Source organism: Alosa pseudoharengus, unplaced genomic scaffold (assembly GCF_046254945.1).
Source record: "Alosa pseudoharengus isolate Yale_2024_CS ecotype anadromous, Long Island Sound unplaced genomic scaffold, YU_APseudo_1.1 YU_APseudo_1.1_scf_14, whole genome shotgun sequence".
Taxonomy (NCBI): Eukaryota; Metazoa; Chordata; class Actinopteri; order Clupeiformes; family Clupeidae; genus Alosa; species Alosa pseudoharengus.
Genome location: NW_027468609.1, coordinates 39,281,158 through 39,297,272, shown reverse-complemented (window position 1 = coordinate 39,297,272; position 16,115 = coordinate 39,281,158). Strand labels below are relative to the sequence as shown.

The following is a 16,115-nucleotide window of genomic DNA, read 5'->3' as shown; positions in this document are numbered from 1 at the left end:
ATGACAAATTAATGGTTATTTATGGAGTTTATTAACTCAAAAAACCCCGACGGATAACCATGGTCAAACGTTTTGCATGGGGGACATGTAATACTGATAGCCGGTACCCCGAGAGGCTAGAAAACGGGGTATATTTTCATCAACAGTAGCCTAGAGGACGTCTCTCGCGTTTGCAACAGCTCGACATAATGTAGGCTACTAAGCCAACAACGTTGGCACAGGTTTCCTGTTAAATCCCAAGATGAAAATGCTCATTAACCAACTACTATATTCTTACTACATCAATTATTAACGTAACCTAACATATCTTAGTATCAATCTTCCACTAGCTAGCTAGCATTAACGTCAGTGGTTTTTGCACGGCTACTCGCCACAACTGCTTGTCACCTTGTATGTATTCTAAAGTTTTGAATACACCCCTCCATAGCATAATTAAGTCCCTTTTGATAGCTTCTGGAGGAAAGTAAATCCTTTTATCGACCAAAACGTCCTCAAAGCCTGCTTTCATATACTGTCAGCTGCCATTGTCCACAATGTATTTCTAATCAAGTCTGGTTTGTTTGTCCGAGTTTTCACACGGTAACAATGGGGGGCGGGGCTTAGCGACAGGTCAATTGGCTCAACTGTCAGCACGCTCGCCTCCCGATCCGAGGTGCTGCTGTTCGCGGGTTCGAGTCCGGGCGTGTGCAGGGCTGAATCGCGCAGGTTCAAACACACGCAGGTTACATTGGTGCCGTGACCCGGATTGGGAGTGAGGTTTAGGGGGGGTGAGTGTAAAGGATGCCAGCTAGCTTAGCTGTGCTTGTGGAACGTTGGTAAACCTCACTCCCCGACGCCTCAACAGTGCTGCTGGCATGCAAGCCAGTAGCCTGGGCTATTGGCTCAACTGTCAGCTCGCTCGCTCGCCTCCCGATCCGAGGTGCTGCTGCGGGTTCGAGTCCAGGCGTGCGCAGGGCTGAATCGCGCAGGTTCAAGATGCTCATGCAGAGCCCTTTCTGCAGGGAAACCAGTGCCCTCTGCAAGCAGACTCCTCATCTTGTCACTTGAACTGGATGCTAAGGGCTCTTGCACAGGGGCGGAGTGGCAATCGTGATGGTCGGGAGTTTTCCCGGTCGGCCGGCCGAGGAGTGTGCGCGGTGCGGGCCGGCCCATAGAGCTTTTACCGCGGCCATGAGTCGTAGCCTACATCATTAATGCATTTAGAATTTTCCGCGAAAATCTTAAGAAGTCCAACCAAATCAATAAGTCCAACCAATATTTATACCACTCGCTCACTGTCTATATGTCATTCATGGTTACCCTGCACACTCATCTCTCCCATGCTGATTTTTGTGTAGGCTAGCCTTAATTTTTTATCTTAATACATTTTTTGTCTTATTCAGGCGTTACAGAACTTTCATGGTCACAAATAATAATAAAAAAGACAATTTAATTTGTTTGTTTGTTCTTAAATTAACGTAGGCCTAGGCTAGAATGGAGCAAAGCCTCCTGGGAAAGGGGAATGTGTTTCTGGTTTATCCAATGAACTGATTGCAGGTCAAGTCTATTTACAGAAATGTAGGGGGATAAATGAGCGGCCCCTCGTCTAATGGAATGACCCTACAAGCGATCAAGTTCGAGGAAAACTACAGGAATTTTGACAGTCGACGGATTTGCGTGGTTGCTTGCTGTTTTACACATGGATGGAAGGCAGAGAGAAAGGTTAGCGGAGCTAAAGCATTGACGTTATTGCTAGGCAGAAACTAGCACAAGCTTCTTATGTTGATATGTAGCCTAGGCCTAGCCTAATGACTAATTAGTGGGCCACTCAGGCTGATAAATGGTTTGTGGAACTCGTTGGAACTGTCTATATGTAAGCCTATATAGGCCTACCTTAAGCGTTCTCTACAAACTAGGGGTGTAAAGATTAACCGATACGTATCGGTATCCGTTTTTAACGTGTAAGATACGGCTACATCGATATGTGAAGCCCCGTATCGGAATAAAACTGAAATGAACCGGTCATTATATCGATTTACTTGTTACAAATCGGTTCATAACCTTTTCGGCTCGCTTAGACTCTGATTTACGTTGCAAGCAGCGCGTTCATCCCACTTCCTGTTTTGAAACTACACGTGGCACGGATTTGTGGGTAATGAAGTTCGTTTTGGGCTACACTCATTGCCCAAAGTAGTCAAAGAACTTCATTACCCATACATCTACTGCAACTTAAGCACGTGACAACTCGCACTCTGTCGGTGTTTGACAGTTTTTACTCTTTTGTTTGTCAAAATCTAGCTCGAAATGAAACACTTACTATAGCATTCCTAAACGGCAACGATAGTCTGTAGAGTAGCCTTACGTTTGATGAAGGGATTTCCTTAAAGTTAAAGAATAATTTGACCCTTGCTGCTAAAACGATGTAGGCTACAAATTATTATTATTTTGCTCATATTCACTCAGACTTGATTTTATTTTGGTATTGTCTTACCTCAACAATAGGCTACAGCTCATTGAAAACAATCAGATATAACTCTAGAAAATCTATAAAGTCTATAAAAATGTATTTTTATGTTGTATTTGGCTGCTTTGTTTGGCTGAAATGACTATTCTTTTTTTCATTTCAATATAGTATATGATACAAACCTCAGTTTAGATAATCATATTCACACATTTGTATTTGCCTAATTGACATGACCATGATAATTGATAATATAAAATTAATGTGCACCTTAAGCAAATGATAAAAAATCTTTCAGAATGCTTTCCATTCTTCAACTGCATCGAACTGCATCGAATCGCATCGAATCGTACTGAATAATTTTTTATGAACATGTATCTTTTCTTGTATCGAATCGTGCCCATGTATCTAGATGTGAATCGTATCGTCTTTTACATGAGAGATTCACACCCCTACTACAAACCTATTCAAAGTGCCTGGTTTTTCAATTATTTAATTACCTGAGTTATTAGGTTGACATTGTCTGTAGGCTAGGCCTTTTTTTTTAATTTATACAGGCAACTATGCTATGATGACTATGACTATGACATATGACTATGCTGGTGCCGTCAGAATTTTCCCGGTGGATTTTAGTGCCCCACTCCGCCCCTGCTCTTGCACAAGGGAGAGGCACTGGACCAAGAAGTAGTATACCCTGTAGTACAAGACCCCAAACAGCCCCTGACTACTCTTCTTATAAAGTACTATGATGAGGAGTTACACCACCCTAGGGTGGAAAGAGTCTTTGCTTGAGCTGTGACGGAAATATGGGTCTTGAGAGGTCGGGAGCACATCAGCAGCACTGTGTACAGTATCAGAGGTGGAGAGGGAAACCCTAGGTTCCAAGAATGGCTGACATCCCCCATCCCGCCTTCTACTTTACTGGTGTTGACTGCTTCGGCCCATACACCATCCGTGTGGGTCGTCACAGTGAGAAGAGTTGGGGCATAATATTTAAACGTATGACTACGAGATGAGTCTACCTAAAACCTGCTGAACACCGACTTGTTTCTGATGTCACTCCGTTGGTTTGTCTCTAGAAGAGGGACTCCTTATGAGCTGTTAGCTGACCAGGGGACAAACTTCAACCATGGTCAGAGAGAGTTAAAGGAGGCCTTTACTGCCCTGCAACCCAGCTTGCAGTCCTTGCTTCTAACATTTGGCGGTCAGAAACAGACAATAGAAAGTCCTGACAGAAATAGAAGGTATACTGAACTCAAAACCACATGGCAGATGTGGACCCAGAAATGTGTGGAGAGTAGTCAGATATTACCCTGGCTGCACATGACTTTCTCTCTCAGACTACGTTTACACGAAGCAGGGTATTTTCCTAAACGAATATCTGGCCATCTACGTTTGCAAATAAAACTGCATGTACACGAGACCGTTTTTAAAAAAAATGTGTTTACACGAACCCGTGTACATACATGCTGTCATGAGCATGCCAAACCACAGTGGCAGTCTAACGATAGCCTCAAGCTCACATTAACCAATCAGAACCCTGAAAAGTAGCACGTGAGAACATGTAAATGTAAACATTGGTCGCACATTTGGTGTACTTCTGTCGCATACTGTGACGTTGGCTGCCCAAAACTCCGTTTACCACAGTTTAGAACCAAACGCATAAACGGAGTTTTCCAAAAAAACCACTTTGGCCGGAGTTTCTTTGGATAACCGTTTTACGGGGCGAATTCTCCGTTTGCGTCTAAATGAAAGGCTCAAACGTAGGGAAATGTCTTCGTTTATAAAAATACACATGCTCGTGTAAACGGGGTCCCAGTTGAGGTCTCACTGAGACTACGGTCTGGAAATTCTGTTTATATTACCATTTTCTCAGCCACCAGGGACCATGCAGCGACCAGAGGGTGTTGTTTTGAGTTTGGGATGATTGCTGTGAAGCACTTGTTTCGAAATATAGTCTAGCAAACATTGAAAAAGTGAAGTTGGAGCTAGGAGAATATGTAAATGTTGGGCCAGATTTTCAAACCAAGAAATTGAGCTGGGCCAGACATTTTCAGTGGCTGGTGATAAGCAGCAGATATAATGACACATTTTACTTTACATTTTACATTTTAATTAACACATCAAAAACTGCATCAAACTTTTTCGTGCTTGTGTCAGATGTGTGTTTGTACACTGTCACTCTGAGCACTATGCACACTCTCTGCACACTCTCGACATTCTTAAACAGAGTCCTCGTCACAAAATCAAAATTCCACTGGAGCTCGAAGCGGTTTTGTACACGCAGCTTTACAACACTGTTTACAGCTCTTTGAGTACACTTATGAGGTGGGCGCTTGAGACTGAGAGCAGGATTCACCACCAGAGACATTAACCAGGGTCGGATGCACTTTGTTTAAATGGTAGCCTAGGCTACATCATTTGACTCGTGGCCATGTTGTAGGCTACTTATACACGGCATCACAGTGTTTGCAGTGAACTAAGTCGTTTTTTTTTTTTTTTTAATCAAAATGGTCGCACGCCACACTTCCCATGACCTCCTCATGATTAGGCCTACTTTTGAAATCAAAACGGAAACTCGCAGGTAACTGACTATGGCGTCACATATTGCCCCCAAGTGGTAAAATGTTTAATTGCTACCATACAGTGAAATTCATTTCATTGCATCAAGACTCATACTACGCAACGCAACCTGCATTAGTTTAATCGATAACAAATTAACGTGATTGACGAAATTCTAATAATAATAATCAATTATCCATCGTCGATTAATCATGCCCATCCCTTATAGATAGATAGATAGATAGATAGATAGAGAAATTACAGTTATAAGAAAATAGGTCAGATTACGAATTTATCTAGCCTACTCCACTGCGCGTCGGGGAGTTATTTGCCTCTCGCCCTTGTCCAATAATTTCGTATAACAGGACACCTCGGCTGCCGTTATCCCATACTTATAGAGACCGCTTGTTGAAGTAATTCAACAAACTTGCATGCATAGTGCTAATCATCCTCACCGTTGTCAAACTCTTGAATGAAACAAAGTTTTATTTCAATCTGCTGCTTGTGTTGATGCCAATTTTGTTCTTTGAGAAACCGTTTGTTACTTCATGCTTGTCTTTGCAAGCATTTTCAGAGTGCCAGATTTAATTTACAACCCCCCCAAAAAAAACAAAACAATAAAAGAGCGGTAACTGAATATTGCTACGCTAAGCCAATATTGCAGTATGTAGATGAGTAGGCTACTAAGGATTTGGAATTTCTAAAGGCTCACAAAATGTTTTTTTATCTGGCAAAACTACGGGCTGGGCCATTCACGGCTTAATTCCATAACTTGACTATTAGGCTACTTTACTGCGGGAAATCAAACAGGTGGTTTGTCATGATGTTTGTCACACATTTTTCATTATTCCTCCATAACATATTGCCTTATATCAATGACAGTCGGAAGCTCTCTGGTGGAAAATCCTCCATATCTGTGTCATCGCCTTGTATTCCCTGGCTTTCGACCATGCCGCCCTCAGTTCTGGAGTGGGGCGTGGCCAGCAACAGCTCATTTGCATTTAAGGCCCATTCTGTGGTCCCAAAAGCATAGTTTCCCAAAAGCATAGATGCTATCCATTATAGCAATTATGTTAGTAGTGTCACTTCCAAATGTGAGTCCGTAGATTTGAGTTTCGCATGCACAAACACTTAAGTTTCATATTGTCACATATCACGTTTTTCATTTCGACAAAAGAAAAAGAGCATATTTTTCAGCTCTTACTAAAATGTGACCGAAGTAAAACCAAAAATCAACACCATATTTCCTGTAATTTACGTGTGACTCAAATACAGTCAACTCACATTTGGCTGTGACGCTACCACGGAAGATGCATCATAGTTAGCACCTATGGTTTGGGAAATGGACCCCTGAAAGGGACTGAAACTGGCGAGAATAGAGCTGATGATAATGTCTAATCTGAGAATTTTGTGCAAACAGCTTCAGGGACATGTTTTGTGCAACCCATAGGCCTATTTTGACTTGTTGAAAAAGAAGTATAATACTATATATATATAGTATAGTACTTTTAACAGTCTTTGTTGGGTTACCAGTGTTCATGACCAGTGCTTGTATGTCACAATAATTTCAGTTGCAACTGACCACTCAGCCATGGACCTGTTTTGTGTTTAAAAAATACATTTCGTGACATGATGCCATCACTCACTGGTATCCTTTTTGGTCTCCAGGTTTGTAGAAATAGTGGGGCTGTTCCCAGCCAGCATGGAACCCCATGGAGGCCTGGTCCTTCAACAAGTCATAAGCTCCACTCACTCTCTTTGTTGGCCGACCAGCAAAACGCTCTTCTTTAGGGTAACCCACTGAAAGAGAGGTGCATGGGAAAGGTTGACAAAACAAAAACATGTCAAATATGCATGCCTGTTTTCTAATATATCAAGTCAATGCAATCAAGTAAGAACTTGTAACGAGTAACACATTTCTCCACATGTACAAAGAGACAGACAAAAGAGGGAAAGCAAAGTCTTTTATCTTGTAGAGGAGGTGGGACAGGCCTTCTTGTCTCTACTGGATGACTGGATGGTTTATCCATTACCTGTATCTAATCATTACTTTATTAAATTATCTGTGCATCCCCTGGATAGTTCAGCTGTTCCTCCTCCTACAGTTTCATTCTGGCGTAATCTCAAAAGCCTCTCAAGCAATCATTTTGTCATCTTGGTAGAATCTAGACATTACAGCTCTGCACCCCGGTGACAACCAACAAGTCTCTTCTCAATCCTCCAACACTACTAACATCTACGTCACTATCTGCAGATGACTGCAACATTTTCACTGAAAGATTAGTGTCCAATTCGATGAGCCTTTAAAAAAGCCATTGCCTTGAGTAGACATGGTAGCATTGTTGGACTCTTTCTCTCCTCTTGAAGTTTCTTGACTTCTTCAGTGGTCATCCAACAACATGCCCTCTGGATGCCAATCCACATAACAATTTCCTTCGGCCCGAGTCCACATGAAAGCCTTTAGATCTGTCTGTACGGTATCTGACTGTGAGCCAGATCTGCACCTGATAGAGGTTTCAGCTCTGCTAGCAATAGGCCCTACTGTTTTTTTCACCGGTTTACAGACTTTTCCCATATCCGTTTTCCACAACTCAACTGGAAGTTAAAATACAAAACAATAATTTGGCCCAAACCTGTAATACGGATATGAGCCGAAGAACCATTTTTTCATAGCAGGCCCAGGTGGTATTAATGGCATTTACAAACGGAAGTTTGGGAGGAGCATGACGGAATTTGCCACGCCTCCTTGAATCAGACAGGCCTCTACCTACCGAAGTTGCAGCATCCAAACTCCGCTTGCAACCCACCACCTCCCCTTACGCCTCCCGTCTTCCATAGTTCAAGAATAAAGGGTTGTATGGCGGAATCCTGCATGACTCTTGCCTGCGCAGTTGACTCCTGCACGATCCCACAAACCACTTCAGGACCCTGGCCAGAGATTTCACGAAACATGCTTTTCTATTATGCTATTATATCTGTTTGCAAATTACGGAATGTGAACTAGTGTAATGACATTAATTAAGGTGCTGATTCTGCTAAATTTTTGAATGGCACAAATTTAGAAACCATCGGGGTGCACTCTGTACCTACTGTACAAGCTACTTTATTACTAAATTTAGGGCCTTATTATCGTGGTCTAAAATGCATGGTCACTAGTCAAAAGCTTATTTAAATTTAGTAGGATGTCCAGTCTGTAATATCTTGTGGGTTAGCATTAATGCACTTTAGACGGTGGTTTGAACAACTGACCAACGTTTACTGAAGGCTACAAGAAGACATCAGCATACACTCACTGCTCCAGAACTTACTTCCTAGCTTACTCCTTACACTGAGTCATGTGACTTAGGGAACCAATCACATTTACTGTTACTTCACAGCATGAGAAACCCAGTCTATTACATTCCTCCCCTTTAGGTTTAAGACCCGTCTTACTAAAAATCAACCCTAAACTTACTAGGTCTTCTTAACACAGGAACAGTTACTTTAAATATTTTTTTTTTCAACACAACTCATTTCACTGATTACTGATCAGGCAGTTTCTCTCCACTGGTCGATACTGGGTCAGGCAACTGGTTTTAAGTCTTTGTCCTCAAAAAGTGTGCAAGGCTCCAGTTCCTTGAGTTCTCCTCTTCTCCACAGCATGTGGTCGACATGAGCTGACCAGTGTCTGTTTCCTTCCCAGACACGGTACAGTGGGTCCCATTTTTAAGAGGCCACTTCATTCATGCTTTCTGTGATCCACGCAGCTGCGTGAAATGTATTACAACTTTTTCGCTACGAGGTGGAAGTCCGCTGTAGCATTGCCGGTAAACAGGGCCGCACTGGGGGGGCACTTGCAAAATGCAAGGAGACATGAATCAGCCTATATTTGCACGAACAATAATAGACAACAGCTCTTCAACTTGGCCCGTGAAAATCTAAAAAGTATCATTTTAAATCGTAAAAAAAAACGTGCTGGCAACAACTAAGCAGACATCCATAGACCAGGACATAGCTATTACATTTGCGTAGGCTGCAGATAGCCTACCGGTAGTTTCAATTGTAGATAGGCCTATATTCTTTAAAGTTAATAGCAGTCTTCTCACATTTCTTCTCATTTCGGATGTAAAAAGCACAACAGTGCATTAGATTAGGCTATAATTTAATGGCGACATTTAAACGCCATTTTTGGCCCCAGCTGTGGCGCAACTGGCTGGGGCACCTGCACCATACGCTGGCGACCTGGGTTCGATTCCCGCCCCGTGGTCCTTTCTGGATCCCACCCCAACTCTCTCTCCCATTCACCCCAAAAAATATACTTTAAAAACGATATTTTCCTCTTTCCATCTCGCGAACTTTAGCCTATAGGCTACAGTATGGCGCATTATCGTTCATCTTTCAGCTAATTCGCAAAAGCCTCTTGTTATGATATTTATTCATTTCATATTCTTACAACATAAACAAATGTTGCGAAAACTCACACTTTTTCCCCTTTCCACTTTGCGCAGTAATTTCATTAATTCCAATCGGAGGAAAGAAAGATACATGACATGACAGTGAGTATAGAGGGTAATATATAATATAATAAATAAATAAATATATTGTGCAGTTTTTGGGTGTTAGCAGTGCAAGGGCATTGATGAAACAGTGCAGGAGTAAATGTAAACAGGTAAACAGTGCAGTACAGTCAATGTATACAGGTAACAGTTGACGTGTTGCCAGAACACCAACCGTATGGACCACAGAGCAGTAGCACAAAACCAATACGTCTTACAAGGCAAAAACGCAGAAAGGCTAGATTCAGCGCTAGCTATCAAGGTAACCTCTATGATCTAGAAAATATGATTAGACAAATTAGGAAAGAAACTGACCAGGAATTGAATCGTAATGTTAAACCAATTACTTTGCAACCTACTCTTGAATTAAGATCACCTGAAAGCGTGGAAGTGAATGAATGTGTTGAAGCAGATGTTGAACAATGTGCAGGATTACTAAACCAGATCACCCTGATCTCAGAAATACTTGATGATTATTGAATGTGAATAAAAGAATGGATGATGAACCATAACTGCAAACAATGACCTCATAATAAATAATAAAGTGCGATGAATGAAATGTATCAGTACAAGTATTTTAGTAGCATGACTTTGTAAAGTCTAGAGAGTTATGTATGTCTCAAAACTGTGAAATGAGTAAAGTGCCTTAAACTGTTCAAATGAATGTATTCAGATTGCATTGTGTGAAGGTTAATGCCATAAGTGTTTGTAACCTGTAAGAATGTAACCGATCTCTCTTGATGACTGTAAAAGTGTATGTTGCTAAATGTAATGTGTTACATGGTTATAATTGCCATTGAATGTAAACCGTTTGTGTAACCTGTGGAAACTATCTGTAAACCTGAATGTGATGTATCATCTCCGAAATGTAACCCGGAGAAGGATGTGAATGCGTGTCATTTTAAATTGTTGGGTAAGATCAGTGGCTTCTAGAATGTATTAGCTATTGTAAGAATATTCCCAGCTATATTCCCAGCTAACGTGAGAATATTCCCAGCCCTCGTGGGAACTTCTAGAAGTTTCTAAACTGTCGTGGGAAAATAGGATTGATTTGTCTCAGGAATGTGTGGGGGAGGTCAAGTCTACCTAGTATAAATAGGGGCTGAACTAGACAATCGGGGCTGCTTCTTCTTTTTTCCTTCCTTCAACTCGCTGGGTTTTTGCTTTATGATGTCGCGTGCGGTTGTTAGAATTCGTCCTCCGAAATTCGTTGAGAAGCAAAGTGTTGGACGTCGTGCCAGGCTGAGTCGCGGACCGAAACTCCGTGGAACCTGTTGCAGATATCAGACCTGCTATTCCGACAGAGAGTGACTGCAGAAGACAATCAGCTGACTTTTTCCCTTTTTTTGAGGACTTACTTTTTTTCCTTATATTCTTCCATTAGTGGATTTACTATTTTCCTATTTTGTGGATTTACTATTTTCCTATTTTGTGGATTTACCATTTTTATTGTAATCTCTTCTCCATTTGTGGATTTACTATTTTCCTATTTTGTGGATTTACTCTTTTTACATTTTCTGCAACATTTCTACCTGCAAGTGGATATTACGCCGCATTTTGTTATCATCTCCAAAGTGCTGAAAAGTAAAGAACTTATTTAATCTTGGCATCTAATTCTTCAAGCAGTATTTTTTGTCTTTTCTTGGTTTTCCTACGAATTCCAGCAGGAGGGTAAGATAACGTGTCTCTTCTGTGGTTATTCATCTGTCTTTTCTAAGACTTAGGTCAGCGTGACTTTATACTGAAGGACGGTAAGAAGGTCTCCACTCTTTAAAAACCTAAGCAAGAAGTAGCCTATAACCTGTGTCTCTAGATAAATTCTAGGGTCAAACATCTTCGCACGTTAGCCAACTGTTCGAGACCTAGGCGTAGTCGCTCCTTATTTCATAAACATCTCAATAAATCCACCACGGAAGCCTGATCAACTTCCAAGGGGGATATTTAAAAATAGGAGCTTTAGGTTATCTGCGCCGCAGAGGGAAGTCGTGCGACTGCACTCGACAGTAGGTCCCTGCTATCTACAATTACCTCCAGGGAGGTATCGTAGGTTTTAACTGCTTAGGCCTGGGGTTACGTCTGAGAAACGGCTGACGTTGACTAGGTTCTGGGGGTTACCTGCAGGGGGCAACACATGGTGCCGAAACAACCCGGGAGGACCTTTAGATAGTATTAGATGTTGAAAACGCAACTCTAATTATCAGTCTAATTTTAGCGTCGGAGAAGTGTTAACCCGTCGCATTCGGTGTGTTCTGATAGACACATAACGGTCCTGGTGGTTATCTCTGGAACTTATATTAGATAATATAATATACAAACAACGCGTAAGACAAAACACTGTTGTGGCTGTTGTTTTAAGTTCCGAGGGGAAGTGGTTATTCCTCGACAAAAACACCTACAGAAAGTTCGTGGGTCGAGACCGTAAAAGTAAGACGGTTCCTAATATTCCGGACTATTAGGAGGGTAACTGGTGTAACATCAGAAAGAGGTTGCACTGATATTGCAGAAGCAGTTACGGAAAGTAATAAACAGCGTCGAGGTACGCGCTTGCCTGGAAAAGGGAGATACGGAGTCTATGTTAGATATTAGACAAATATCTTTTGGGAATAGGTTCTAAAGGCATCTTTACTATGTGTTGTTCAGTAGTAGGGAGACTATAGGCGGAAATCCGTGCGTAAAACTAAAAGTAACAGCTCTAGCGATGGCAGAGTTTGCCTATTTTGAGCCTGTCGTAGGCTTATATAAGTTCTCCATCAGGAAATGAGACTGAATCTAAGAAAAAAAGAAACGCTTACCGCGAGTCGAGATTCGCGTCCCTAATGTTTGGGACTGTAGAATGCTTCGAGTAGCCTATGCTAATTGAAAAATCGTATTAGAAAATGCAAGCCAGCGAGTAATGACAGAATGGCTTAACTAAACTCAAACGTATAACAACTTGTAGGTAAACTACCAGTCCTCAAACTGCGATGGCCGTCTCCCTAGTTGCAGTTGGGCTATGAGGGGTCGCTCCCCTTCGATAAGCACCGAGATTAGGGGAGATAGGCTGAAGGCATCATTGGTACGGATACCAGCAGGAGTGCTTAAGCGCTTACAACTCATCAAAATGCCTTTAATTACATTGGCTGTTACGCCTCCAATAATTGACGAGTTTGTTGCGTGTAGTATTTAGTATACATGACAAAGAAATGTTTCAGTTTGATCAAAGTATCAATTAACTTGTGTAGTTACAACTAACTAAAGTTTTTGGGGATGCATTGTGGTGATGACACTGCGTGGGTTACTGGCCAGGACCCATGTTGTTCCACTGCTATAATGTATTGCTGGTATCCAATAAATTAATGGATAGTTATTGCTAGATGTTATTACGCAAAAGAACTTAAACCCACAATCGCCTTTGTACAGCCAATAAGCAGAGTTATCAGTGTTAATAAACAAGAGCGCCGTTCGTGAATGGATGAGAAGCGAGTATCTATTTAGCTGGACAGAACGTTGTAACTAGTGCGCTGCATGGAATTCACAGACACACCGCTTGAATGCGTGTGTAAAAGTGATGTTGATTCATTAAGTACAAGTATAGACTAATTCGACTGGTGTTGAGAGCGTAGGCTTAACGTCAATGACTTCAGATTGTCATTGGTGTAATACCTAAATGATGCAGAATCCATCGTGTTTTAATAGAAACTTTCTAGGAGTTAGATCCCATGAGAGATATAGGATAGCCTTCTCCGTCCGTGAGTGCGGCTGCGGGAAGATGGGTTTATTTGATATGCCATACGTGAACTGGATGAAAAGTTCTTCGAAACAGTTGTAGCCTTTTGTGATAAACGCATTAGCTTAAATCCCCTCCTAGTCGTTTTTGAGAGTTATTTGAAATGTGTTTCTGTGACCCTGGCTGCTTAACAGAGTTACGGCAGGACACAGTCGAGGCTATGCAGAGATAGGCCACTCTTGGCGATAAGGATCAGTCACACACGTCTATGTTACAAGCTGTGAAGCGAGAACGACGAGGGAAAGTTCAACATAGCGAGTAAAACAAAACAAAAAAAACTATTCCTTAGAGGCTCGTTCGTTGCGTTGACAGAGATACACGACTATTCGAATAAAACCAGAGGAAAACGTGAGTCCAATATTCTAAAGTTAGCCTGTACCCAGTTTCAATGTACAACTCAGGTCAGCGAACCAAAGATGAATGGAGGGAATAGGCTGCTTACGTAGACTGTTTAAAAAGCAGATGTCAAATGTCCGCCTGATAAAGCAACCAGTCTGCCAAGAAAAAAAATATGATTAGACTCGTAAAGTAACTTAAGTCTGTTATGTTTCAGAATGGGTATTAAACTGATATTCACGAGTGTCAAACATGCGTCTGTCGGTAATGTTTGGAAAGTACAGGACCACGTCAATAGACTTGAATAGTCGGTTAATGTTCGCAGGATCAGGACCTTATGGTTTCTAGTTTGTAAACAAAGTATGTAAACAGCAGTTTTTAAATTAGATGAAAAGTTTTTATTGGGAAGGATGGAAAAGACAACTTTTTTACTGGGGATTGGAGTAACCATAGATAACGAGAGGTTAGCCAACCGTATCCAACCACTGCAGTGTAATGACCTGGCTGCTCATTTGTGGGCGCAAGCAGTTCGTTATAGACTCGCAGACAGACAGATTTCCAAATAAACTTTAGGATAATAACCTATTCTGCTGTGTCCATAATGGGAATCTTAATAAGCGTTTTAGTTCATTCAGGACAGGTTGAACGTTCAAATCAGCCTATAACTCTTTATTTTTGTTTAAGACATAACGCAACGTTGCGGGGGATGTGTAGATGTAGTCTGTCTATTGATCAATAATGTCCCTTGTCCAACAGTAGGCTATATCTGAAAGTTGTATTCAGATGTTATGCGTAAAACAAAGGGAATGGTGCGTAAACTAGGAAGGTCAACTTTGAGACAAATTCCAACAATGTACCAGGTACGACCAAAAATACATTAATCTTGAATTGGCATGAGAAGCTTCTCGAGCTCTACCCCAAGGTGTCCTGGTTTCTGTCACTAGCCTGTCGAGTCAGGGCAGAGCCAGATTTTGTGACCCTTGGTGGGGGTAGTGAAATTTCTAAACTTTATTCTCTGGTAGTTGTCTCCGCAAAGACATTCTGTTTTTAATTGAGGATGATACCCATAATCACGTTGTAATTCACATTCATAATGGTTCTTAGCTTCCAAACCTAACGATAGGAGATAAAGTATACTGTTAAGATAAGATAATTAGTGTGGAATTGTCTCATGTGGTCACTATTTCCCATTGAGTAACTGATGCTTTGTAACTTAGTCCATGCTAAGAATATGCATTTCTAAAAGTGTTCGTATAGACTATCATGGTATGATCCCGATAGTGATTTTTAGATTTTATTATAAGACTAAGGCCTAGAGAGTTCTGCGAGGCTTGGTCCGTAATGAATCCCCATTTACAATACCCGTGTATTGTTTAAAGTAAAGATACAAGTTTTATCTAAAAGAAAGTAAACTAAAAGCAGCGGATCTTTAAATCCTTACATTTGAATTCATATTTTAAGCCGAAAGATCGACTTTAGGTTAGTTGCGCTGTAATATTCATGGGATCTCACACATCGTTTTTGTTACAATGGTTTCTCTAACATAGGCGTATCACGTCGCTTAGAATCAACGGGTGGAAGTCCCTTATTTAGTAGGCACGTCTTTGTCTTATAACAATGTAGAAAAGTTAATGATTTTGAATCAGATCGTGTCAATGTGCTGGTAGCCGTTTAGACATTTTAACTCCACTATTCTACTTGTTCAATCATCGGGACGGTATGAAACCTTGCGCAGTTCCCGCGTTCATGGGTTGCTTTAGCCAGCAAAGAGACTCAGAGGAGCGTTGGCCATATCGAATAGTTAAACTAGTCAAGATTAATTTAAGCACAGTAACATGTAAGAAACAACTCACAATGCTTTACATAAACCCTTTGAATTAGTGTCTTAAGTTAATAATTATCCTCAGAGTAACGGTGAGTGAGATAAAGATGTTGGCGTCGCATATAACTTGGGGTTACTTTACAGAGACCCTAGCGAGGCTTGGATAATGGGAGCCTTGGGAGCAATGATGCGAGACGAAGACCAGCTCTGTGGGATTGTGTGGATCTAATCAGATGATAAGGAATGCGCACGGCCATACAGATAAATCCCTTGCAGAATTACATACCAGTCTCACGTGTATATTTCCTATGGTTATCTTTATTGGCAGAAACAAGAAACTTTAAATTGCTTGGTGTTAAAGTCTCAGGTTATGCGAAAACGAATTTGTACCCTTCCGGGGTTTAACTATGCCTCTGCTGATAGGCATATAGTCTTCCGTGAACCATACAGATGAGAATGTTACAATATAATACAATTTGATGATCGTTGGTTTAGGCAAATGACAATGTAAACTTTGAAATGGACTCTAGGTTGCATTGGTCCATATTAGACTCGGTAAAATGTATGCTATGGCAAAAAATTCAGAAGAAGAACCGTGTTACGAGGTAATTTAGGGCAGCCAGAGCCAGGCAGTAACGTAATCAGATTGTGCTA

The 16,115-nt window shown here is 41.3% G+C and overlaps 1 protein-coding gene across 3 annotated transcripts in view; it reads right to left on the bottom strand.

Moving 5' to 3' along the window:
• The window catches only part of dmgdh (dimethylglycine dehydrogenase), a 200,459-nt gene that overhangs the window by 70,199 nt on the left and 114,145 nt on the right, over nucleotides 1-16,115 (bottom strand). For all 3 annotated transcript variants that reach the window (XM_076284921.1, XM_076284920.1, XM_076284919.1), the window contains one exon: nucleotides 6,649-6,802. In XM_076284921.1, coding sequence (XP_076141036.1) covers nucleotides 6,649-6,802 — 154 coding nt within the window. The remainder of the gene's footprint in view (nucleotides 1-6,648; nucleotides 6,803-16,115) is intronic.